The sequence below is a fragment of the Pezoporus wallicus genome, unplaced genomic scaffold (assembly GCF_028554395.1).
Source record: "Pezoporus wallicus isolate ANWC-B61680 ecotype Strahan unplaced genomic scaffold, APGP_CSIRO_Pwel_v1 contig_8542, whole genome shotgun sequence".
NCBI classification, from domain to species: domain Eukaryota; kingdom Metazoa; phylum Chordata; class Aves; order Psittaciformes; family Psittacidae; genus Pezoporus; species Pezoporus wallicus.
Window position 1 is genome coordinate 1383895 of NW_026640148.1, and position 23934 is coordinate 1407828.

Consider the following 23934-nt stretch of genomic DNA (forward strand, 5'->3'; position numbering starts at 1 on the left):
ACGGTCAGGCATCGCTTCTTCCCTCATCACTTCTTGCCTAAGAGGCTTTCATCACTCTGATGGTTAGAGGGGGGTTCTCCTTCACGTCTTGGAGCTCCCCCCTGCCTCCCCGGAGCACGCCGGGAGGGCAGGGAGCCAGCGAGGCAGGAACCCCACGATGGGGCTGCAGCAGACACGGACCCACAGCTTGTGCCCCATCTGCCCCCTCCTCCTCAGTCCTGCAGCAGCCAGGTAGAGATAAAGCCCCGTGTGGGAAAGGGGGAAAGGATCATCCCACCGGCCATCTCCTTTTGCTTCCTAATGTTACTGAATCATAGAATGGGTTGAAGGGACCTTAAAGCTCATCCAGCTCCAACCCCTGCCACGGGCAGGGACACCTTCCACTAGAGCAGCTTGCTCCAAGCCCCTGTGTCCAACCTGGCCTTGAACACTGCCAGGGATGGGGAAGCCACAGCTTCTCTGGGCATGCTGCTCCCCTCCAGGGATGGGGATAAACTGACAGGACAAGGGGTAATGGGTTAAAACTTAAACAGGGCAAGTTTAGATTGGATATAAGGAAGAAGTTCTTTACTGTAAGGGTGGTGAGACACTGGAATGGGTTGCCCAGGGAAGTTGTGAATGCTCCATCCCTGGCGGTGTTCAAGGCCAGGTTGGAGAGCCTTGGGTGACATGGTTTAGTGTGAGGTGTCCCTGCCCATGGCAGGGGGTTGGAACTGGATGATCTTAAGGTCCTTTCCAACCCTAACTGTTCTATGATTCTATGGGAACAGCATTTGCACACACAGAAACAGCACAGCACACACAGGACATCCCGCCTGGAAACCCCGACTGCTCCGCAGCCCTCCTCCTGCCAGGAGGATCCATCCTTAGCAAATACTCTGCTCCAGCATAGCCGGCATCTGGAGCAGCAGCTGTCAAGGGTGAAGGGCTGAGCTGCAGTGCTCTGGGCTTTACATCCATATCTCTGCCCCAGGGAAAGGGGGAAAACCTGAGGAGCAGCGGGAACAGACGGTCAGTGCCCCCAAAGCCCTACAACAGCCCAGACCCAAACCCTGGAGAAGCATGGGCAGAAGATAAGCTCTTGCTTCCCTCCATCCCTGCCATCTCAATCTTTCTGCCCTTCCTTTCACACCAGCCCTGTGCTTCTCCATCCCTGCTGGGTTTTGCCAAGAGCCTTTAACTCACAGGGTAAGGGTTGGACACAGAGACCTCATCCAGGGCATCCACCACCATCCTGCCTGGAGGATGCAGAGTCAGGACCCAGGTTTTAAACCCCTTCAGCTGCCTCCCCTCACCAAACACACCCGCAGGCTGGACCAGCCCTCCTCATCCACAGCAAACGTGACATAAACCAGGTTATCCTAAGCGGTCTGTGGGGCCATCCTATGGGATTTTCCACCTTCCCCAGTGCAGGCACACACAGGGATCTCTTACTGCCTCACAGCTCAGTTGTGAGAACCCAGACACACTCAACTGCTTGCAGCCATCTGTCCATGCCTCCGAAAGAACACATCTGTATGCATCTGGAAATGAGCAGCATGGGGCCAGAGAAGAAGCAGTCATAGTGGGTATGGGCAGCCAGGAAGGCTGCAGAGAGGAGCCCAGTGAAACAAAGGCTACATCCTATGGATGCCAATGGTTGCCTTGGCCACCAGACCAGCTCCACTGCTCCCAGGCCCTGGGACATGCATGTAAATCCCATTTAATTAACGGAGGCTTATAGGGAAAGCCTGAGCTGTGGTCAGGGCAACAGCAGAGTCACATCTCTCCAGCCAGGAGGAGACAGAGCTTTTTGGCATGTCTACCCCTTGTTCCAGCACCCTGGAGCTGACAGGACCCGAGTGTCGCAACCATCACTGCAGCAAGGACAAGCACAAGGCTGGCAGCCTGGAGACCCTGCCCAGAGAAGTATCCCAGTGATGCTGGTCTGTGATGGGAAAATCCCCATGATGCACACTATAAAGCCCTGCAGTAACAGACTGGACAGCAATAGGGCTCTTGGCCTGGACCATCACAAGCCAAACACACAGGCTGCACAACCTCCTCTATACCCGTCCTTCTCTTTAGAAGGAAGGATTAGACGCAGCAAGAAGAGTTTTGCAAGGTGGTGAGAAACAAGAGAGCCCGGTTCCATCAGCCCCGCAGCCTGCAGAAGGGCTTTGGCAGCGTGTTTTGCTGATGCCTTCCCATCAGATGGAAAGTGTCTTTCAGCATCAGATGTCTGCTGAAAACAAGGGTCAGACTCTCCCCAGTGCACACAGCGGAGCTGAGTTGGCTTCCCTGGAGCTACTCTGGCTGACAGAAGCAAAGAGCTCCTTAGAACCCTCCCATCTCCCCACAACCACCTGAAAACTCACCCAAACACTTCATCCTCAGCTGAGACATGATTCAATGCACAGGGCTCTGCCTCCCAACCTGAGCAAAGCCACCGAAACAGAGAAAGAGAACGTAACGCACAGCGATCAAAGCTCTCCATAGGAAAACAAAACATCAGCCTCGTGGAAAAGCAGTGTTCCCAATCCAGAATTCATCAGGCTGACGTATAGATTTTCCAGCACAAAATATGAAACCTGGATCTGAAAGGCTATTAACTCCAAAGAGATCCATTAAAGACGCCTGTCTGCAAATGGTATTTAGAAGTATTGCATCATCCAAGGTACTGTCACGCTTTCTGGCTCTGGCTCGACTGCAGGTCACCCAGTTAAAGCTGACTCCAAACCCTAAAATTCTTGACATAAAGGAAATATTAGTTCTGTTCACCAGCCTAGAACATAGACTTTTCTATCAGCTCCAATGCAAGCCCATAAATATTAATGCATCCATAATTAGCCTTTTTAAATAATGCATCCAAAATTAAACATGAACGCAGTAATAAATCAGTCAGGGCTCTTTGTTATAGGTTTGTCAGGGCAGGGGGGGAGGATGTTGGGTTTTATTTCCCCTCCTGTGCCAGGCACATCAAATAAAATGTCAATTCCCTGACCACCTCTTCCCGCTGGACCCCCGCTCGGAAGGGATCTGATGCCACTGGTACTTGAAAGTCTTCTTCCTTTGATTTAGAGAACTAAAGTCACATCTGCGTTTGGATTCGCAGCATAATGACATGCAGCCAGCCCACGCCAACGCTGAGCTCATCCTGTTGCAACCACACCATGCGACGGGAGACAAAGCTCAACCTGGGAGTCAAGGTGAGGGAGAAAGTCAAGTTGGCAAACTCTCTCCTCCCTCGCCGCCACAGCATTCCCAGGAGCCACGACCCGCTCCCATGCAAAGAAATCCCTGTGATGCACAAGGTTGGCTCATCCCCCTTGGAGCTCACCTGCTTTTCTCTAATCCAAGTGGAGCAGCAACTTGAAGCAGAGCCCCCCCCTTCCCAAGCCAGGCTAGACACGCTGCAAAGAGCCATCCGAAAGAGATCACTCTGCATTTGCTTATCTATAATTACTGATCAGCTGGAGCACCACCATCCAGGGGAGGGTTCTGCCAGGGTAATGAAATCATTCGCGTTCTTAAGCTCCAAATTCTTTGCCCAAACACACCCCAGCATCTCCCGCAACGTTCCCATAGTGGAGCCATCTCCCCGCTGCTCAGACACACCATCCACGGCTCCCCATGAGGAGCTCACGGTTAGAGGCGTTAGGCACCCTGCTTAGACAGCACATCAATAATCCACACCTCCTCTGTTTTATCATCACCTGCACATCTCAAGCTGCCTGAAATCCCATACGCGGAGAGGATTTCATGGCAGCCTGACAAGAAAGCAAATCCACAATTACTTCCAGTTAGGAAATTCTTGGGTAAACGCCCCAGGACATGCAGCATGTCCCATCCCATGCTGCTGTAACTTTCCAGCTCGCTCTCCAGCAAGCCTGGGAAGCAGGTACCACAGCAGGAAAACACAGGCTTCTCCTTTTGCATCGCCAAGTCATTCCTATTAACTGTTTCCAGGAATAACAAGATGCTTGGCATTTTAGGTCACATGGATTCCTGCACTCTGCAATGCAGTAAACTCGCCTCCTCTTCCAAAGCTTTGCCAAACCCAAGCCCTGTGTTTAAGTGAGGTTCTGCCCTGATGCTACCCGTTCCCACACACCCAAACCAACTGCGGGTGCGCTGGTCACCATCCCAGCTTACAAGGGTAAAAGGAGGAGGTTTCTCACTGCAAACACCACTACACTCGACTGCCCTTTCCTCTTGCGACATCAGCACCCACAAAGCTGAGATTGAGCTCTCCAGGTCTCACCCTGCCCCACCAGCCCCTTCCCAGAGCATCCTCACAAAGCCCAGGCCACTTACGACTGATGGACGCTGCAGTTGTAGAAGACAAAATCCACGGAGGCAAACTTCTTCCCTGTCTCCTTTGACTTCAGGTAGAGCTTCACCACCCGCTTGTCCCCTAGGAGAGAGCCAGGCAGAAAAGGCATCAGAAAGGACACAGTGCTTGGTCCAGAATTCATTCAAACCAATGCTTGAAATGGGCTGGAGGGAGCTGGGTATCACCACTCAGTTAACAAAATGCCCCAAATCTAGAGTGTTCACCCATCCCAACAGGCCAGCAGAGCCCAAGCACAACTCTGAGCTCCTGAGGGAATGGAGGCAGGTGCCTTGGGTTGTACTTAGGTATTGAAGGGGAGCTTAACAATTCTGGAGTCAGCAGAATGTCCTAAAGCCCATGGTCAACTACAGCACATCTGCCCGGGAAAGGGACTATAGGTGGGAATGAAGCCAGGGTGCCCAGGAATGGCACACAGACCACCAGAGTGCCAGCAAATAGCTCTGCCCGTGCCTCGGAGGAGATCAAGGGCCAGTCCCCCATGAGCAGTGATGTCCTTCTCCTCCTACACCCCAAGAACCCAACTCAGGTCCTCCCTGGGGATCACTGTCACAGGACCATCCTCCTGCACATCTGCCTATGGGGCACAAGTGGGGCAAGGTTTGCCTGTCTCTTTCTTCCCACCCCAGGGCACAAGCTCACCACGGCCTCTGGTGATGGGGATGACGTCCTTGGCAGAGGGAGAGCTGCAGTAGATCTTCCCATCTTCAATGCGACTCTCGGACTCGGTGAAGTCCTCAAAGGAGCAGTTGACTCCTGCTGAAAGGTCTGGGACATTCCAGGCCTTCAGGACCAGCTGGGGAGGAGAGACAAGAGCATCAACTTGGAAAACCAGCACAGAAGACTCCTCTGTGTGTCTGCTATGGGTAAATCCAGCCAATAGAATGGGGTGCAATCCCCCATCTGCCACTCGCGCTTTGGCAAGCGAGCCCCATCCATGGGCCTCCCTACTCGAACAAGGAGCTCGGATTTAAACGCATTAAGAGACGGAATGACTCACAGCCTCCATCCTCTGCCCTTGCCATACCACAAACCATTATGTCTCACCTCTGTGCAGAGAGCAAGCACAGTGTCAGGACTAAAGAGTGTTTCACGGAAAGGCATCCACTCCGGCAGAGCCGAGGAGGGGAGGAATCCACCTCTTCCTTCACAAAGTCATTCCCAGGGTCAGCAGTTCTCACTTTACAAAACGCTTGCCTTATTTCTCATTTGAATTTTTCACAGCTTCCAGCCATTAGTTCTTGTTATGCCTTTCCTTGATAGATTAAAAAGCCCTTTAGTCCCTGATATTTGCTCCTTGTAAAGGCACTTATACTCTGTAATCAAGTCACCTCTTAATCTTCTTTTTGATAAGCTAAGCAGATTGAGCTCTGGAAGTCTCTCACTGCAAGGCATTTTCTCCAGCCTTCAACTCATTTACATGATGTTTACGGGAGGATTTCAGCCTCTCCCTTGAAAAGCTGGATTCCAGCCCCAGCACAGCATCCCTGGATGGACCACACCAGACCCCATGCAGCATCCTGCCACTGGACAGGGGGAAAACCACCCCAGAGCTGAACACAGCACCCAGATCCCAGCTTCACCCATGGAGCATCAGCAGCCCCATAGTGAGGGCTCAGCCCTGGTACCATGTCCCAGTACACTGGGTGGATGCCTGTCCTCTCCTTCTGATTGAGACTTGGCAATGTCAACTCCCTGCCAAACCAGCCCCATGCAAACTCAACGGCACCAAAAGGAATCTCACCCCATAGCATCCCCATCAGCCCCAGCAGGTCCCATCACAGCCATGTCGCATTCATCTCCACATTAACAACACACATTAGCCCTTGCAGAAGCACTTCCTAAACCGTTTCCATCCAGTGACAATTCCCTCTGATGAGGACTTTTGGAGCTCTGTCACGGAGCCAGTTTTTAATCCACTTAACACGTGCTTTATCAATATTGTATAATGCTAATTTTTAATCAGAACGTTGTGTTGTACCAAGCCAAATGCCTTGTACAAGCCTAAAGACATCACATCCCCTGCAGTCCTCCTCCTAATTCAAGTCATAATTCCATCAAAGAACAAGACGTGGTTTGGTTGACATAAAACCACATCGACTGGCATTAATTATGTCTCCATCCTTAAACCTTTATCATTTGCATCCTATACCTGCTTCCAAACCTGATGGCAAACTAAGCAGTCTCTGACCACTTGGTCCTTTCTGGACTCGGGCAAAACAAGGAGCACCTTTTCTCAACATCCACTTATTTATCACAAAGTCGTTATTCCAAGTATTCGCAGGCCTCAGAACTCCTTGGCCAACTCTTTCAGGAATGCTGAGTGCCAGATATCCAGACAAGGCAGTTTGCAAAACTTTATTGCTCGTAGACGCTGTCTCATGTTCTCTTCACAGTGCTAATGGCCTGGAAAACTACTTTGGGGAAGTCCATCATCTTTTTCTGTCTGCCCTGAAAGAGCAGCGAGTTGTGCATCAAAGTCTCATCCCAAAATATCCACTGCAGGCCAGAGACAGAGACAGGCTATTGAGCTAGACGGATGGCTGGCCTGCGAACAGCATCTCTGATGGTGGTGTTTGGCTTATGGGGAGATATTTATTGCTCTGTTACGTCTTTTCTGACTAATCATCAACTGGTTTATTGTCTCCATCAATAGGCCAGCCCTCAGCAATGCCCTGCGCTTTGCTACCTTGCATTTGTCTCTCTTCCCCTTTCTCCTTACTTGACATAAACTCCTCAGCTATTTCCAATTGCTGCCTCCCCTCCATCGCCTGCAGAGGGTCAGGAGTGGCTGCTGGGGCTCCACGGAGCAGAGGTGACTTACCGGGACCTCGGACATGGTGACGGAGATGTTCTTGGGCTGGACGGAGAGCTGGACGCACTGCTGCAGGTCGGAGGCGAAGCGCTGCGGCTCGTCCGCCCGCTCGCACCGGTCCTTGCGCGAGCATCTAGAAGGGATGGAAACCACCCCGGTGAGGAGGAGAGACCACAGGGCCCTGCACAGCCAAATTCCAGGAGGGATGTCCCCAAGGGGACCAGTGATGGGGACACACGTGCATTGCCAATGCTGGCCTGGCCCCAAGGACCGTCCTGCGGTACTTACATGTTGTGGAGGACGCACCAGCCGCAATGGGGGTCCCGGGAGCCCAGGCACAGCTCACAGCTCTCGTACTGCTCACAGCTCTCCACCGGCACCCGCGTCACCTGTGGGAAACCAGGACACCCAACTCACTTTAAGCTTCCTATTATCCATAGACATAGAATGGTTTGGGTTGGAAGGGACCTTAAAGCTCATCCAGTGCCACGGGCAGGGACCCCTTCCACTAGAGCAGCTTGCTCCAAGCCCCTGTGTCCAACCTGGCCTTGAGCACTGCCAGGGATGGGGCAGCCACAGCTTCTCTGGGCACCCTGTGCCAGCGCCTCAGCACCCTCACAGGGAAGAGCTTCTGCCTAAGAGCTCATCTCAGCCTCCCCTCCGGCAGGTTAAAGCCATTCCCCTTGGCCTGTCCCTACAGGCCCTTGTCCAAAGCCCCTCTCCAGGTTTCCTGTACCCCCTTTAGGCACTGGAGCTGCTCTAAGGTCTCCCCTTCAGGAGCCTTCCCTTCTCCAGGCTGACCCAGCCCAGCTCTCTCAGCCTGGCTCCAGAGCAGAGCTGCTCCAGCCCTTGCAGCATCTCCATGGCCTCCTCTGGACGGGCTCCAACAGCTCCACATCCCTCTTGTGCTGTTGCCCCAGAGCTGGATGCAGGACTCCAGGGTGAGCCCCCAACAATCACCAGCTGCTCTGCCAGGCCTGGCAGCACATCTGCAGTCACACCTCCAACCAAGCCCCTTCAACCAGCACTGTACCATTGCATGGTTGCAGGCGCAGCCGGCACCCTGGCTCTGAAGGGGTTACCAGCCCTTTATTAATTGCTCCTCCAGATTTGATTAAAATCCCCTCATTCTCGAAGCCCTTCGAGCTCTGTTACAACTGTTCATTTAATTACTTTCCACCAGCACTCTGATAACACCAAGTGTAGTAGGGAGGAGAGCGGGTTTTATTAAGGAGAGGGGAGGAGAAGAGGGGGGCCGGGGAGGGGGTGCAGGAGCTGCCTGCTGTGCCCCTGCCTCAGTTTCCCCATTGCTCCAACAAGGCAGAACTCACTCATTTCATTGCAATTTGCAATCTTTGCTACTGAAGGCTAAGCCCGGGGTGCTTCCCTCCTCCCAGCCCCAGCATGGGCTCAGAGTGATGCCTGCAGGGTAGGGATAAGGCTGGCCAATCTGTATCCTTTGGTTTGCATGTCAGCGAGGGTACCCGCAGTTCCCATCTCTTTGTCTATACATTGCATCAGTTGGTGGTAATGGGGGGAGCAGTGGGTCCACCCCCAAGGCAGAGCCCACACAGGCATGTGCTGTGCTGGCCCTTGGTGGACATCCCCAGTCCAGGTCAGCATAAAAGACACACACCCCCGTTATCCACATCTCCAACATCTCCCCTGCAGATGGGAGGCTTTGCTGAGCCAGGTCCAGGACAGACACACAGCCAGGGACAGACACATGGTCCAGGGCAGCCGTGCCCAAACACAGCTTCTGCCCCACCTGGAATGCTGCAGGTTTCCTGCAGCAGAGCAGAGAGCAGAGGCAGGCACTGGGAGGAGGGGGAAAGGGCTCTGCTGTCCCACAGGGCTGTCTAGACAAACACACAGCATCCTCTCCCTGTGCAAGCCCCCGGGCTGGCAGCCAGGAGCCTGTTATGCTCCAAGCTCTGCTGTGGTCCCACTCACACACACACCTCTGCAGGGCAGAGGAGAGGAGATGCTGAGGGATAGAGGCACCACACCACAGCCACCCTGCACCACCCCACCGAGCCGGATCCACCACCATGGCATGAGCCTGCTTCACCCGCTTTACTGCAGCCCATGGATGGATGAATGGCAACAGCAAGCTCTTCCACAGCTCGGGGATCACACAACCACTCACAAAGCCAACTACAACTTCCTATTGTGAGCCCAAACCATGCTGCCACGATGGCAGCACTGGATGGGGATCAGGTCTGTACCTCTGGCTGGTTTAGCATGAGCAGAGACAGGGACCAAGGTGTGCACGGGAACACCAGCCCCATGTCCCCTCAGCCCCAAGGTGCAAAAGCAGCCACCTCAGAGGAGGAAAAGCCATTTGGAGCCAGGAGCTGCTGCTAACCTGTGAAAACCCTGCTTGGGAGGGGATGAACAAAGCAGGGAGGTTTATGGCCAGCCCCTCGCAGCAAGGAAAGGTCAGGAAGCCACCAGTCCCCAGGGACCATGGGCATTTCAAGCAGCTGCTGCTAACAATTAATGCCTTGGGCAGTGCTTTTGCAGAGAGGAGCTGCACATGGTCCCCAGGCAACCTCATCCCAGGAAGCAAAGGGCAGACCCCACCACGAAGATGCCCAAAGGGCTTCCCATCACCAGGATGTGGCTGTCAGGCAGGAGAGCAAAGGGGCTGTGTCCCCTCCCCTTACCTGCTTCTCGGTCATGGCATAGATGTGCTGGCGGTCGGGGCTCAGCACCAGGTCCCGCAGGATGGAGCTGCCCTCGTGGGCCACGACATTCTCGTACTGCAGCGCTTGGTGCTTCCTCTCGGCTGTCAGGTCCACCAGGATCTGTGGGGAGAGTAAAGGAGCGTGAGTACATCCCACATACACACGGGGAATGTGTCCTCTTAGAGATGCCACCCCTCTGTCCCACACCATGGCCACTGCATTATGGCAAAGTACTGCCAAACGGTCTGGTGCACCATGTTTACGTGATGGCATTCACCTCTCCACAGAGGGAAGCCACATCCCTGGTCCTCACACTGCATCCCTTAATATGCTGCCCCACTTCCCCACTGTTGCTCAGCCCAGAAGCCCCTCCAACTCACAGCATGGCATAGACAAGCCCCCAGCCCACAGCAGAGCAGCAAACCCATCCTGCCACAGTGGTACCAAAAGCAGTTTGCACATCACACCATGCCAAGCCCTCCCGGGCAGGATGCTGCGGCGCATACCAGGCTCGCATCCCCCCATCCATTAGAGGAAATGCTTGGACAAGTGACTGGGAAGTCAACAGGGTCTTAAGGAAGCTGGAGGTCAACAGAGGTTCAGAAAGTGCCTTTGTTCCCTGAGCAGGAACGTGGGGAAGGCTTTAATCCCCTTCCAGCTCACAATTACCTTAAAGCTCTTCCTAAGTGCACCAGTTTCTGGCTGTACCGGCAACAACCACATCAGGAGGCACCACAGGGACCCCCATCAAGCAGGGAATAAACTCAGCCATAACCTTATGACCACCTGCATGAGCCTGCTAATGCCATCACTTGTGATACTCCTCAATTCAGGCTGTCCCCAACATGGAGCAGCCTCAAGAGAGACAGTGCCAGGAAATGGCTGAGTGGGCCTCATCTGCTCCCATAGGATGCCAAGCACCCCCCAAAATCCATCCCACAGCCCTGCCCTGATCATCACACCCGCTCCCACGGCCATCCCCAAGCCCTCCATAGCATCCCGGCCACCTCGTCCCCCTCCTGCAATAAATCCCTGCTGGCATTTACATAGCTCCCAATCAGGAGGAACGGGGGGCCGGGAAAGCAGGATCCCGGTGTGCAGCTGATTAGCATGGAAATGTATGCGGCTCACAAACAAACCGGGGCCGGTTTAATTAGAGCGGCGCCTTTGATTCAGCGCCAGCCTCCACCGGGCCCCAGCCCCGGATTATTTTTAGGCAGTTTTACAAAACAAATGTATTTAATTAAGAAAAAGACCCCTGAGCAAGCAGAGCGCGACGCGGCCTGAGCAGCACCGAGCCAAGGGGTGCCCTGCTCCCTCAGACCAGCCTTGCGTGGACAGGATCGCTCCCAGGAGCCCACGGCACAGCCAGAACCACCCTGGATGTCCAGGACGGAAGAGTCTTTGCCATGATGCAAACTGCTCCTGGTACCTAACCTGCCTTCTCAGCATCCCTTGCCAGACCCATACGCAGATTCTGCTCCCCATCACCTACACACTGGGTACCACTGTGTGTTGGGGAGCCAAGAGATACCAAAAGCCCATTCTAAATCACAAATCAAATCACAGACTGGTTTGGGTTGGAAGGGACCTTAAAGCTCATCCAGTTCCAATCCCTGCCACGGGCAGGGACCCCTTCCACTAGAGCAGCTTGCTCCAAGCCCCTGTGTCCAACCTGCCCTTGAACACTGCCAGGGATGGGGCAGCCACAGCTTCTCTGGGCACCCTGTGCCAGCGCCTCAGCACCCTCACAGGGAAGAGCTTCTGCCTAAGAGCTCAGCTCAGTCTCCCCTCTGGCAGGTTAAAGCCATTCCCCTTGGCCTGTCCCTACAGGCCCTTGTCCAAAGCCCCTCTCCAGGTTTCCTGGAGCCCCTTTAGGCACTGGAGCTGCTCTAAAGTCTCCCCTTCAGGAGCCTTCTCTTCTCCAGGCTGATCCAGCCCAGCTCTCCCAGCCTGGCTCCAGTGCAGAGCTGCTCCATCTCCATGGCCTCCTCTGGACTCAGCCTGCCCTCTTACTTGGGGGGTATCTTTCCACCCAGGTCCAGGACTACATTTGCTCCTAATCCCTAACCAGAGGAGATCAAGCCCTTTTGGTACAGGGCCACGTTCACCCCCTGCCCTGCTGTACCGGTTGCTCAGTGGTACCCAGCATCACCCCAGCACCCTTCTTCCCTCACAGATCACTCCCCCCCTGCCTCTCAGCATCTCCCTTATGAAATCCCACCGGAGCCAGCCTCCAGAGCAGGGTATCAGGAACATCCCCTCACTATTCACCGTGACAAACGCACCTTTCCAACCCTTTGACGGGCCGCAGCGGCGGCGCAGCAGAATCGATACCGCTTTCCCCTGGTTCCAAAATAGATCTATAGCTGGCTGCGGTGCTGGCACTCAGTTTTAACTAGCAGGGTAATTTCCCCATTACATTATTGCACTGCGCAGTGCTGGGAAAGAGAAAAAGACATTAAAAAACCCCAACAGACGCGAAGCGCTTCCAGTTAATTTGAGGCTCCAGGAAGAACCTAAATATACTCCCGGGTAAGCAAACAGGGCTGGAGCCCAGGCTGGCACACGTCAGGGTGTGCTGGTGGGGGGCATGAGGCCACCCCAGGCATGCCAGCATGGAAATCCATCTCTTTAGCACCTCTCCTCCCACTGAGGATGCTCTGTGGGTGGGTTTGGGATTCAGGAAGTGACATTTGGAAGCCCTGGCGACCGAGTTGTTCTCTGGTTGGCCAAAAGGTTAGCTTGTGGTAGGCTAAACCCGTCCTGCTGCTCCTCCCCGGCGTGAGGAGACCACCAGCAGATAAACCCAACGTCACCCTGCATCTCTGCTCCATGCAGGCTGAGATGGGAACCCAGCATCAAGGCCTTTCCAGCAGGATTAGCCCAATGGGAACCTACCCATCCCAGTTGGGATGGGCTGTTTGGACCATAACGCATCAAAGCAGTGCATGGGATACACAATGTGCCTCCCATCCTTTACAGACACTGGGGGGAACCACTTCCCCCCCTCTCCCTGAATCCATGGGGTAGCTGGGGCAGGGAAAGGGGGAGAGGATGTGGTTTAATCAGAGCAGCCCCCCTCGGAATCACGCTCCTTCCTGCCCACCCTCCGCCCGCCTTCCCACCCGGGGGAGAAGACATTTACCAGAAATAAATAACTAACCAGACCTATTAACCTTTCTCCTCATCCTGATGCTGATATAATTACCCAATACTAATAATTACTCGCACTAATTTCTCGCTCAGGATTCCTGCCCTCACTCTTGCTGCTTTGGGCTGGCTTCAGGCAGCGGCTCAGTGGTGGTAAAGGGCTGGCACGAGCCCCGAGGGGAGGCTGGATCCCAATGGACACCAAAGGCAAGAAGGCAAAGGCTGCTCTGCCAGGCACCCATGTGCTCATCCTCCCATCCAAGCAATGAGCCCACCTCATGGGGCAAGCATCCAGCATCACTTCAGTGTGGGGAGGGAAGAGTTTAAAGACCTGGTCCCTCTGAGCAGAATGGTGGAGGCAGAGCAAGGCCAAGAGATGCTTCTTACCATGGAGAACCCCAGCAAAGGACATCATGCAATGCTTTAACCAGGGGCACCTGGTGTAATGAGTGATCACACACAGCACACCCAGGCTGGGCAGAGGCAAAGTCCTCCCCCAGAAGGTCTAAAGAGGATTCCTGGGAATGGCATGGTCCTGGCTGGAGAAGGGAGCTGCCATCCCACACAGCAACGCAGTGGTGCAGGGTCATGGCCAGATGACAGCACCGGCCAGTCCTGCTGTGGCCTCAAGCCTGATGCTCCCTTCCAAGCTCAAGCCCTCCTCCAACAAACCATGATGCTGGAGCACTCAGAAGCTTCTACAGGACCCAAACCCATCACAAAACTGCCCCGAGGAGCTGGGACCTGAAACTCACAGGAAAGACAAAGAGAAGGGAAAACACTGGGACTGCAGAGACAACATCAAAGGAGAGAAGGCTCCTTCCATTGCAGCACGCTTGTTCCCCATGGCAAGATGCTCTCCGGGCTTGCCCAAGTGACGAGGCATCTCCCCACTACCATACCCACTGCTCACAGAACCACCAAGGGGAAACCTCCCCACATCCCATGGCCACCAGCAACAGGCACAAGGCAAAGAGAAGCATTTTCCCCCTTGGAAGGCAGGCAACAAGAGGGACAAAGGCAGCAGCCAACACCCAGCGCTGGCAGCAGAGGACAGCAGACAAGGACAGGGCTTTACAGCTCAGCGCGGTCCAGGGATGCCAGGCGGAGAGGGAGGAAGCGCAGCTGGAGCAGGAAGGCAGCTGCACGCATGCCATGGCTGTGTCTGGATTTAACACATGTGCAGGGTTATGGCATGGTCCGGGGGTGCTGGATGGGGCCACTGGCTCCCTGCAGGACCCACAACACGTGCAGAGGGTCCCCAAGAGCCCCCATCTCACCACAGGGGGACACCCCTCAAGAGGGGGCTCTCCCACCGCATCCCTGCATCTCCACACCTTCAGGCTCTCAAACCCCATCCCAGGTCCCAAGGTCCCCGGGCAGGAGAAGTGCTCAGCCAGGCTTTGTGCTCTTATCTCTCCAGGCTGTGATTAATTCGCAGTGGCTGGCAGCAGCTACAAGAGAAGGGCGCTTCTGCCCGCCTGCCACACTTCAAAGGCAGGGACTTATCTGCCTGGAACACACTCGCAGCCTTTTCACGGGGACCCTTTCCAGCTCCATGGGCAAGGCAAAAGAAAGGCTTATTTATGGGAGCGCATTTCAAAGCCTCCCCCCTTCCCTCTCAACGCTCACTGGGGGAAGCAGAGTCCCTCTTGCTCCAGGGATGTCCATCAGGGACAGACTGAGCAGAGCAGGACAAGAGATGCTGGTCCCTGCCCCACATTCACCCATGTCCTGGTCCCCTCCTGCCCCATTCTCTTGCTCTGCTTTGACATGGGCAGAGCTCAGCACAAGAACCCAAACCTGCCCCTCCCCATGCCCCTGGTGCTCACAGCTCAGGACCATCACAGCCCCTGGCTCCTGCATCCAACCCAGAGTGTGAGCATCCCCCCTCCATGGGAGCATGGCGATGCTAACACCCAGCATTCCGCTTGGATTTTTGGCCCTGTCAGCCCAAAGGGCACAGGACAGAGCAGATAAAACCAGGAGAGAAGCAGATCCCAGCAGAGCTGACCCCAAGGGGCAGTCTCCTGCAGGCTATACAAGACCCATACAGCCCAGTGGAGCTGACAGCCGCTGGTTGGCGTCACACAGCACCCACCAACAAGCCTGTAATTGGACAGGGAGCATCCTGTGTCCTGCCAGGGGTCTGGCTGGGGATAGGGACCCCCTTGGGATGCCAGCCATGACCTGGGCTCACCCGAAGCAGCAGGCGCAATGGGGATGGGGACATCAGCTGCCCCTCCACATCTCACCACACCTGCTGCAGCCCCTCTCTGGTTTCCAAAGCAGGACGAGGGGTTTAAATGAGGCTCCAGGATCAGCTGCTCCGGGGGGGGAACACACATGGCCTGTGCTTCCCCCATACCAAGGAGGTGCAGGGGCTGATGGTGAAATGTGGGGCTGGAGCAGCTGTGGGGCCATGGCATCATCTGTCCTAGGGGCACAGGGTGATGAGGGCATTCAGAGAATCCCAGACTCATTTGGGTTGAAGGGATCTTAAAGCTCCTCCAGCTCCAACCCCTGCCACAGGCAGGGACCCCTTCCACTAGAGCAGCTTGCTCCAAGCCCCTGTGTCCAACCTGGCCTTGAACACTGCCAGGGATGGGGCAGCCACAGCTTCTCTGGGCACCCTGTTTTGCTCAGGCATGAATTAAACCACCACCAGTACCACCAGTACCACCAGTAGAACCCTCACCGTGACTTACCTGGGCTCACCATAGGATGCTCAGTGCCCAGGGCAGGACCCATGCACCCACCCACAGAGGTACAACCTCTTGGGGTTGTATCTCCAAGGCTCGCACCCAGCACTGGGGACAGGCGGCCCCACAGAAACATCCCAGCTATGCGGGACAGGCAGCAGCTGGCACCCGGCTGCCTTCCCTGCATCCCACCAGCTGCCTGCACTGGAATGCACCGGCCGGGCCAGGAGCACACACAGGCTCCCTGCGGAATGGGCAGCTGTCGGCTGCTCCAAGCCGGCACACTGGGAATGGGGCAAGGTGAGCTGCCCAATGCCAGTCAGTGAGACCATTCACTTTGTGAAGATCACAGAACCTCAGCCTGGTTGGTGCTGAAGGGACCTTAAAGCTCCTCCAGCTCCAACCCCTGCCACGGGCAGGGACCCCTTCCACTAGAGCAGCTTGCTCCAAGCCCCTGTGTCCAACCTGGCCTTGAACACTGCCAGGGATGGGGCAGCCACAGCTTCTCTGGGCACCCTGTGCCAGCGCCTCAGCACCCTCACAGGGAAGAGCTTCTGCCTAAGAGCTCATCTCAGTCTCCCCTCTGGCAGGTTAAAGCCATTCCCCTTGTAATGGGGTAACACAACGAAGCAGGGTGAGGAACTCCAAGCACTCCACTGCTGGGAGCCGCATGGATGGGATGGGTGAAGACACTTGCCCTGCTTCCCTCCCCAGCAAAGCCCCAGGTCTCATCCCCACCACCCCCAGCCCCATGGCTGCTCCAGCGGTCTCAAGCCATTGATTTCCCAGCTTTGCCCTTCACGTCTCTCCTGGCTCAGCACCAGGTTCACATCATCCAGTCACTCAGAAGCAAAACATCTCTATTACTGCAATCACTCCCCAGTCTTCTTTGCTCAGGGCTGAGGCAGTCACAGGGGGGCTCCCACAAGCAAATCAATGGGCAGCCTCTGCTCTGGGGCTGCCAGGAGGAGCTGGCAGCTCTGAGCAGCACAGGGAAGGGCAGGCAGAGGACGGGGGACCCCAGGGACCCCTCCATGCGATGCCATGGCTCGGCAGGGTGGCAGCCCTCAGTCCTTGCTGACCTTCAACCAAGCAATGGTGATGGAAAATAACCTGTGCATAGAGCATGCAGGCAGCCACCGACCCCACACTCCCTGGGTGTGATCCATGAGGTTTATCCCTGATATAAAGAGCCAAGAGGAGCTTCAGGGTGTCCCTAGGAGCATTAGTTCCCTGGGGAGGGAGTGATGGAGCATCCCAAATCCACCCCTCCAGCAGCACAGTGCTGGCACCAGCATAGATGCAGAGAAACCCCAGCACCTCACCGCAGACACATCCCTCTTGAGGGAGGGGAACGCAGGCAGGTACCAGGTCCTGCTGCTTCTCAAGCCATGGGAAGAGAAGAAGTAGCTGTGGAGGCAGGCGAGCCTGATAATGGATGGGGAAGGAATTTTAGCCCTGCAAAACTGGAAGGTAAAGGCAGAAAAAGCACGGAGCAAAATGGGATGGAGACCTTCTCCCTGCTGCCCTCTGTGCAGAGGAAAGCCCTGGGTGACAGCAGGGAAGGGCAGAGCACACACAGAAACACAGGGTTATTTTCCCCTGTTTATTAATTGCTGAAGGCATCCCAAGCATCCCAGCAGGCCCCAGGGCACGCTGCAGCCATAGCAATGTGTCACCCTCCCTGCTCCCACGGGACTCAGCCTAGGGCAAGTTAACACCTAACCCATCCCAGAGAAGGCCCTGGGAAGAAAGCTGTCACCTGAAGGATTCACTACAGAGTCTCCCAGACGAAAGCACTGCCAAGGAGATCCCATCCTTCTGTCCCATGGGAATCAGCCTGAACCCTTGGCTACCAGTGCCACCAGTACCACAGGCAGCCTGACCAAGATAAGCCCAACGTGAATGCCAAGGGCTTGGCCCATCACCCTCCTGGCCACTTGGGACATGGAGCAATGGGCAGGCAAAGGGGCTCAAAGCCCTGCTGCCTGCCAGCAGCCATGGGGATGCTCCTCCTTCCAGGCCTCCATCAGGGAAGCCCAAAGGCAGGAGGAGGCAGTGGGGATTCACCAGGAGCACAGCGGGGAGGCAGGATGAGTTCATGGGGCCGCTGCACAGCTGGAGATCAGCTGGATCCATCCTCCCCCCTAGGCTCCAGGAATAGAGCTGTTTCCTTCCTGGTCCCTAAGACGAGCAGCAAGAGAGGAGCTGCTTGAGGACATGCAGGGGCCATCAGTCCTGCAAACAGCAGCAGGCAAAGCACACTTAGGGGATGCTGCAGACCCCAAGGGGGGATCTGCTTTAGGGCCCTCTCCCACCCAGCACCTATGCACACACCAGCCAAGCCCCCATCTCGGCACAGGTGCCTGTGCAGGGCACCATGGCTTTGGGCAGGGATTTATCCATCCATCCATCCATCAGGCTCTAAATCCTTCTGCAACCCCAGCTCAGCAGGTCCCCATCCAGGTAACTCCAGCCATGCAGCAATGCACTTCAGCAAGGAATTACATCCACTGCCCATTCCCCTCCACCTGCATTCAGCGTTAAAACTTAAACAGGGGAAGTTTAGATTGGATATAAGGAGGAAATTCTTTACTGTCAGGGTGGTGAGACACTGGAATGGGTTGCCCAGGGAGGCTGTGAATGCTCCATCCCTGGCGGTGTTCAAGGCCAGGTTGGACAGAGCCTTGGGTGACATGGTTTAGTGTGAGGTGTCCCTGCCCATGGCAGGGGGGTTGGAACTGGATGATCTTAAGGTCCTTTCCAACCCTAACTATTCTATGACTCGATGATTCTATGAACACCAGCTTTGATCCCTTCCTACCCACCCGGGCTCTTGCTCCAGGCTGTCCTGGTGCTTTATCTCCATGGACAAATCACACCAGACTGGCCAGACGCTGATAAGCAATAAATGATCAGGGTCTAAATATCACAGACAACGTTAACTGTTAACACCCAGCATGGGCAGCAGGCCTGGACATGCAGGATCACTGACAAACTCAATGACTAAATCCCACACAGCACGATGTACTCTATGGGAACATAACCCACAGCATCAGGAGGAGGCAGGGAGTTACAGCCGCACTTCAGTCCTTTCTCCTTACATCAACATCTCCACTATTAACACGCCACAATCACAACTCCAGGCTCTGCCTCTCCTCCAGTCCCTGCTCCAAACGCAAGCACCTCCAGGATTACAGAAGAAACCTTCCCCCATTCCGTGCCCAGTGCTCCTGGTGATAACAGCCACCTAAGCCTGCCTCCAGGCTGAGGACAACAGAGAATGCCTGCAAGTGTTTGCCTTCAAACACACCCAGACCCTCTTGTTCGCTCCACCTCGAGCTCTTGATGTGTTTGCTAAATTCCCTGCTTTCAGTTGCATTCTAAGGCTTCATTCCCGCACCCTAAACTCCAGCTCTCCTACAGCATCTCCAACCCAAGAGCCGCATCCCTGGCCACACTACACCCTTCTCTGAAAAGCCAAGGGAAAGTATGGGCCCACAGCTCCCTACCACAGAGCACATGGAGCGATGAAACCCCCTTCTCCGCAGTGGGCTCTCTGCTCAAAACCAGGATGAAAATCAGGCTCTTCAGTGCGCGGATAGGAGCAATTGCGAAAGAGAGATTGAGAAGATTTAAATAAAGAGATTGCTTTCCCCAAGGATGCTGCTTGAGATATTTAAGAGCTCAGGTTTTACACGGCTTGGATTTCCTTTGGCACAGACGCAGAACTCCCTGCCCCACTTCTCCAGCCTGCAATCCCTGCTTCAGGCTGTTGGGGAGGGTCCAATGCAGAGCCCATCACTGACGACAGGAGGTAAATTGGGATGCAGTGGGCTGGAGCCCACCCTGAGCTTTCCCAGTGTGACAGCACTTGGCCACAATCCTGACTCTTACAGCCCAATGCCATGGGAAACAAAGAGCACAGATACCTTAATACATGACTCCTGGGGAGCAGGGCTGCCATCTGAAAGCACAGCTCATGCCAAGACCAGACCAAGCACACACCACATCCAAAACCAAGTTCTCAGAAGGTCTTTGAGGAGCAACTACCACCCTCCCCATCATTCCCACTGCTGCTAGGGGACCTCAGTGCTGCCACTCTCCATGACTTGCCACCGTGGCCAAGGAACATCCAGTTAGAGATGGGTAAGCACCAAGCATGGCTGGACCTCACCAGCCTGATCCTGGAGATGGGGACAGTCAGACAACCCCCAGATAACAGCTTCATCCCGAGATGCAACCCTGGTAGGCACCCATCGCACACCTGAATACGTGTAGAGGGAGGCCAAGGGGTGGGAAATGATGTTAATTAAAGTTTTAATTACTGTAACCAAACGAGTACTATAATTACTTTATTCTCACGGAGACTTCAAACTGATTAAGGACCACGTGCACAATCTTCGGGTTGATGTGGGTTTTAATTAAACATGCCATCAAAGACGGTGAGAGGGGTGGGCAGGACCATGGCTCAGCCCTGCCTGCACCCCCCAAAGACCCGCTGGTGAAGAAGGGGGCAGAAACACGTGGGTCAACAGCATCAACCAGTGCAAAAGGCCAAAGACAGCTGCTTGGGGGAGACTGAAGCCGATGGGATGCACACAGGCATGCAGGCAAAGGACAAGCTCCTCTCTTATCCATCATCCCTGAGCTCCACATCCCTCCAAAAACATCTCCCTGCACAAACAGCTCCAAAACAGCCCCGCACGGGGCTGGGAAATATTAATGACCTGGAGCTGGCAGGTGGAGGGAATGATTAAAAAACAATTGGGCAAAGGTATCCTTTTCAAATAATAACAGCACTAAAAGACAAAGCTGGAGAAATTAAATTCCCAGTCCCCTACCTCAAATAAATAGTATCAGAATTTGAAATGGGACATAATTACCCCGGCAAGGTTAAAGCCGCTAATGCACACGGAATGCGGAATCACCATCCATCATAATCATATCTCATATCTCAGCCATTATTTATAATTAGGAGGCATGGTTTAAAAAACACATAAAGACGCCCATGCAATGCAGTAATTCTTCTGTTATTACTCCTGGAGGGGCAATCCTGCGCCGATGTGTGGAGCCCAGGACCAGGCAAAAGTAATTCCCCCCTAAAGGCAGTCCCAAAACGCTTCTGGGATGGGAAAACCCATCTCAGCCCAACCATGAGCACAAGCAGTGATTGACAGCCTGGCTGCATTGGGTCCCTCCAGCCATTCCAAACCCAAGCAGGCTCTCAAGCCATCCAGACAGTCCTCCATTAAATGTACTGAATTTATACCCTTTCATCCCAAACACCAGTGCAGGAGGAGTGGAGCTGAGCAAACACTAGAGCCACAACCGGCTCAGCAAGGTAGTGATGTGTGGTACCCAGGGTCAAAAGCTCCCCAGCGCTGCTGGAGCTGCCCTTCCCCTGCAGCACAGGCTGTGCTGTGTCCTGTGCCCAGTGAAATATTAACAGGTTCCCGGAGAAGCAGAAGGAAATTACACTTAATGTATTCCGGGGAAGTCCGGGATGGCAACGCCTACATGGCATAGCTGGCTCCAGAGGGCCCTACCTCCCAGTCCCTTCTCCTCCCAGTCATGAGGAGCAGAGAGCCCGCATCCCTGAAGGGATGTGCAGGAGCTCCATTGAACACATATGAGCTGAACCCACAGCAAAGCCCTTGCACAGGAAAGCTCAAACACTGGGATGTGGTGGGGTACACAGCTGGTTCACAGCCCTAGAGCCGTGGGAGAGGTGATTTTGCACCCTTTGGTGGCAAATCTTCTAATACCTAAAGGGAGCCTGCAAGAAACCTGGAGAGGGGCTTTGGACAAGGGCCTGTAGGGACAGGCCAAGGGGAATGGCTTTAACCTGCCAGAGGGGAGACTGAGCTGAGCTCTTAGGCAGAAGCTCTTCCCTGTGAGGGTGCCGAGGCGCTGGCACAGGGTGCCCAGAGAAGCTGTGGCTGCCCCATCCCTGGCAGTGTTCAAGGCCAGGTTGGACACAGGGGCTTGGAGCAAGCTGCTCCAGTGGAAGGTGTCCCTGCCCGTGGCAGGGGTTGGAGCTGGATGAGCTTTAAGATCCCTTCCAAACAAAACCATTCCACGATTCCATGAAATCAGAAAACAACTTTGGAGAGGTCAGAGAGAGCAACCTCAAAATACACAGCCATGCTAGTAGAGGCTATGGCAAAAGCCAGGGATGAGACCACCGAAAGGACATTCACATTTGTGTAAATCTGAGCCACGCTGCTTTCTGACATGGAAAAACAAGCTGGGATAAGGGCAGGGGAGAGACAAGGCACAAGTCTCCAGCAGAAGGAGCTCAGCCCCACCAATGCCTGCGAGCAGCCCAAGGGGAACAGCCGAGGCCGGCTTGCCCCGCCAGCCCCATGACTCTTACTCACAAGCAGAGCTGTGCTTCCTCAGAAGCCTCATTAAGCTGTAAAGCAGGAGACAAGAACAAGGAAATAGAAGAGAAAAAGCCAGCTCGCAGATGCACGTACGAACACACATCCTCCAGAACCCGGGAAACACCTTCCTCACGGAGACAACCGCAAACACAGCTGAGCTTCCAGTCAGGATCCCCTCACTGATGTGCTGTGCTCCTGCAGCACAACATAACGTGCACGGGGAGTAGCTGGCAGGGGGCACATCCACCACGCTGCTACCATAGGATGGGGGGAAATGAGCCTTTTTGGGATGCAGGCACCATGCCCACCCGGCTATCAGCTCTTAGGTGCAGGCTGTCTTCTCGCATGGTGGGTACCAGCCTACATGCCCCATCATGAATCATCGCTCTGACCTCGAGGGCTGCATGGAGGGGACGTGCGGCATCTCTTGGGCTTGCACTGAGCATTTTCCAGCTCCTCCTCTATTTCAGACAGACAGCACAATGCCCAACATGCCAAGGATCCCACCAGCCTTGCAGGATTGGGTACGTTTAGGAAGGATGACATTGGGATGATAAAGAGGGGATGCTCCCCATGGGGCTATGGAAGAGGAATACTGCAAAGCCAAATGTGACTGGATCATCCTCCAACAGCATCCCCAGCCTCTGAAAATGCCATCAGCACCTCACCATGTACTGGCTGCCATCCTTCAGGCATCCCAGCCCCGACAGCAGACAGCAAAAGGACTTTTAACATCAGTGGCAGGGAGTTTACCACAACCAAAAGGAGCAGAGAGGGCTAGGGTGCAGACTCAGGCAGAAGATCGCTGCCTTTCCAAGTGCTGAGAACTCATCCCCTTTTCCCCCTTCCCACCCTACTGAGAACTCAACGCAACCTCCTTGCGCTCCGCAGCCGAAATTGGCAGCTCTGAAACTAATTGACTGCGATCTGACACAGCCCCACGTTGGGCTGCGCTGGCCCCCAGCCCGCTTGGCTCCTCACCACTCCCCAGGCACTGCTCAAGCAGCCTCCAAAACTTCATCACACATCGGAGGCTGCCAACGTGACCTGCTCCCTGCCAAAACCAGCCCTGCCTCCCCAACCCTGCTCCTCCTGCGTCTTCCCCTGCTCTCCATAATGGCTTGTTCAATCATTCCTGTCTTCTCCGAGGGTTTTTTGCTCCTCCGAAGGGCTGGAGCATGGGGTGGGCTGGGTTACGGACCCACTGCTTCACCATGGAAGCCGCAGCAACAGGACTGATGTGCGCAACAGGGGTGAGAAAGTCAGCTGGGTTATTTAGATTTGGATCCATCCTGATGCACTCCTGCTCTCTTTCTGCTTAATGCCATGAAGGACAGAGCCCAAAGCAGAAGATGACAACAACAGGAGGGCTGCATTGCCTGGGGATGGATGGAGATGGATGGATGGATGGATGGATGGATGGATGGATGGATGGATGGATGGATGGATGGGACAGGGATCTAATCCCATCCACCCACATAACCCCAGCGCACAGGAATGAAGCAATGCCTGCAACCCACCTCCAACCCACCCAAAAACCAACCACACTCTTCTTAGGCGAGGGTCTGAGCTGGCACCACCACTCAACATAGAGCCTGACCACAACCCAGACCCCAGGACACAGGGCTGGTCCTGGCTCAAGCTCCTGGAGCCTCCCCATGAGATGCTGCCGCTGCCTCGGCCAAGAGCAAGCCCCAGCAATGAGTCAGCCCCAGCTCCCAGCCCTCATCTAATCCCATCCCCGGTGCCGGGCAGCTTTCCAGGGCATGTCCACAACATGAAAGGCGCGATCCAGGGTCGAAAGCCGGAGGAGGAGGAGGAGGAAGAGGAGAGGGGAAGGAGCGCTCCAGCT

General features: G+C 54.9%; 1 protein-coding gene across 2 annotated transcripts in view; it reads right to left on the reverse strand.

The window, feature by feature from the left end:
* The window catches only part of PLXNA1 (plexin A1), a 91828-nt gene that overhangs the window by 47578 nt on the left and 20316 nt on the right, over positions 1-23934 (reverse strand). For both annotated transcript variants that reach the window (XM_057417512.1, XM_057417511.1), the window contains exons 3-7: positions 9818-9958; positions 7437-7537; positions 7158-7281; positions 4976-5129; positions 4297-4396 (exon numbers count right to left, since the gene is read on the reverse strand). In XM_057417512.1, coding sequence (XP_057273495.1) covers positions 4297-4396; positions 4976-5129; positions 7158-7281; positions 7437-7537; positions 9818-9958 — 620 coding nt within the window. The remainder of the gene's footprint in view (positions 1-4296; positions 4397-4975; positions 5130-7157; positions 7282-7436; positions 7538-9817; positions 9959-23934) is intronic.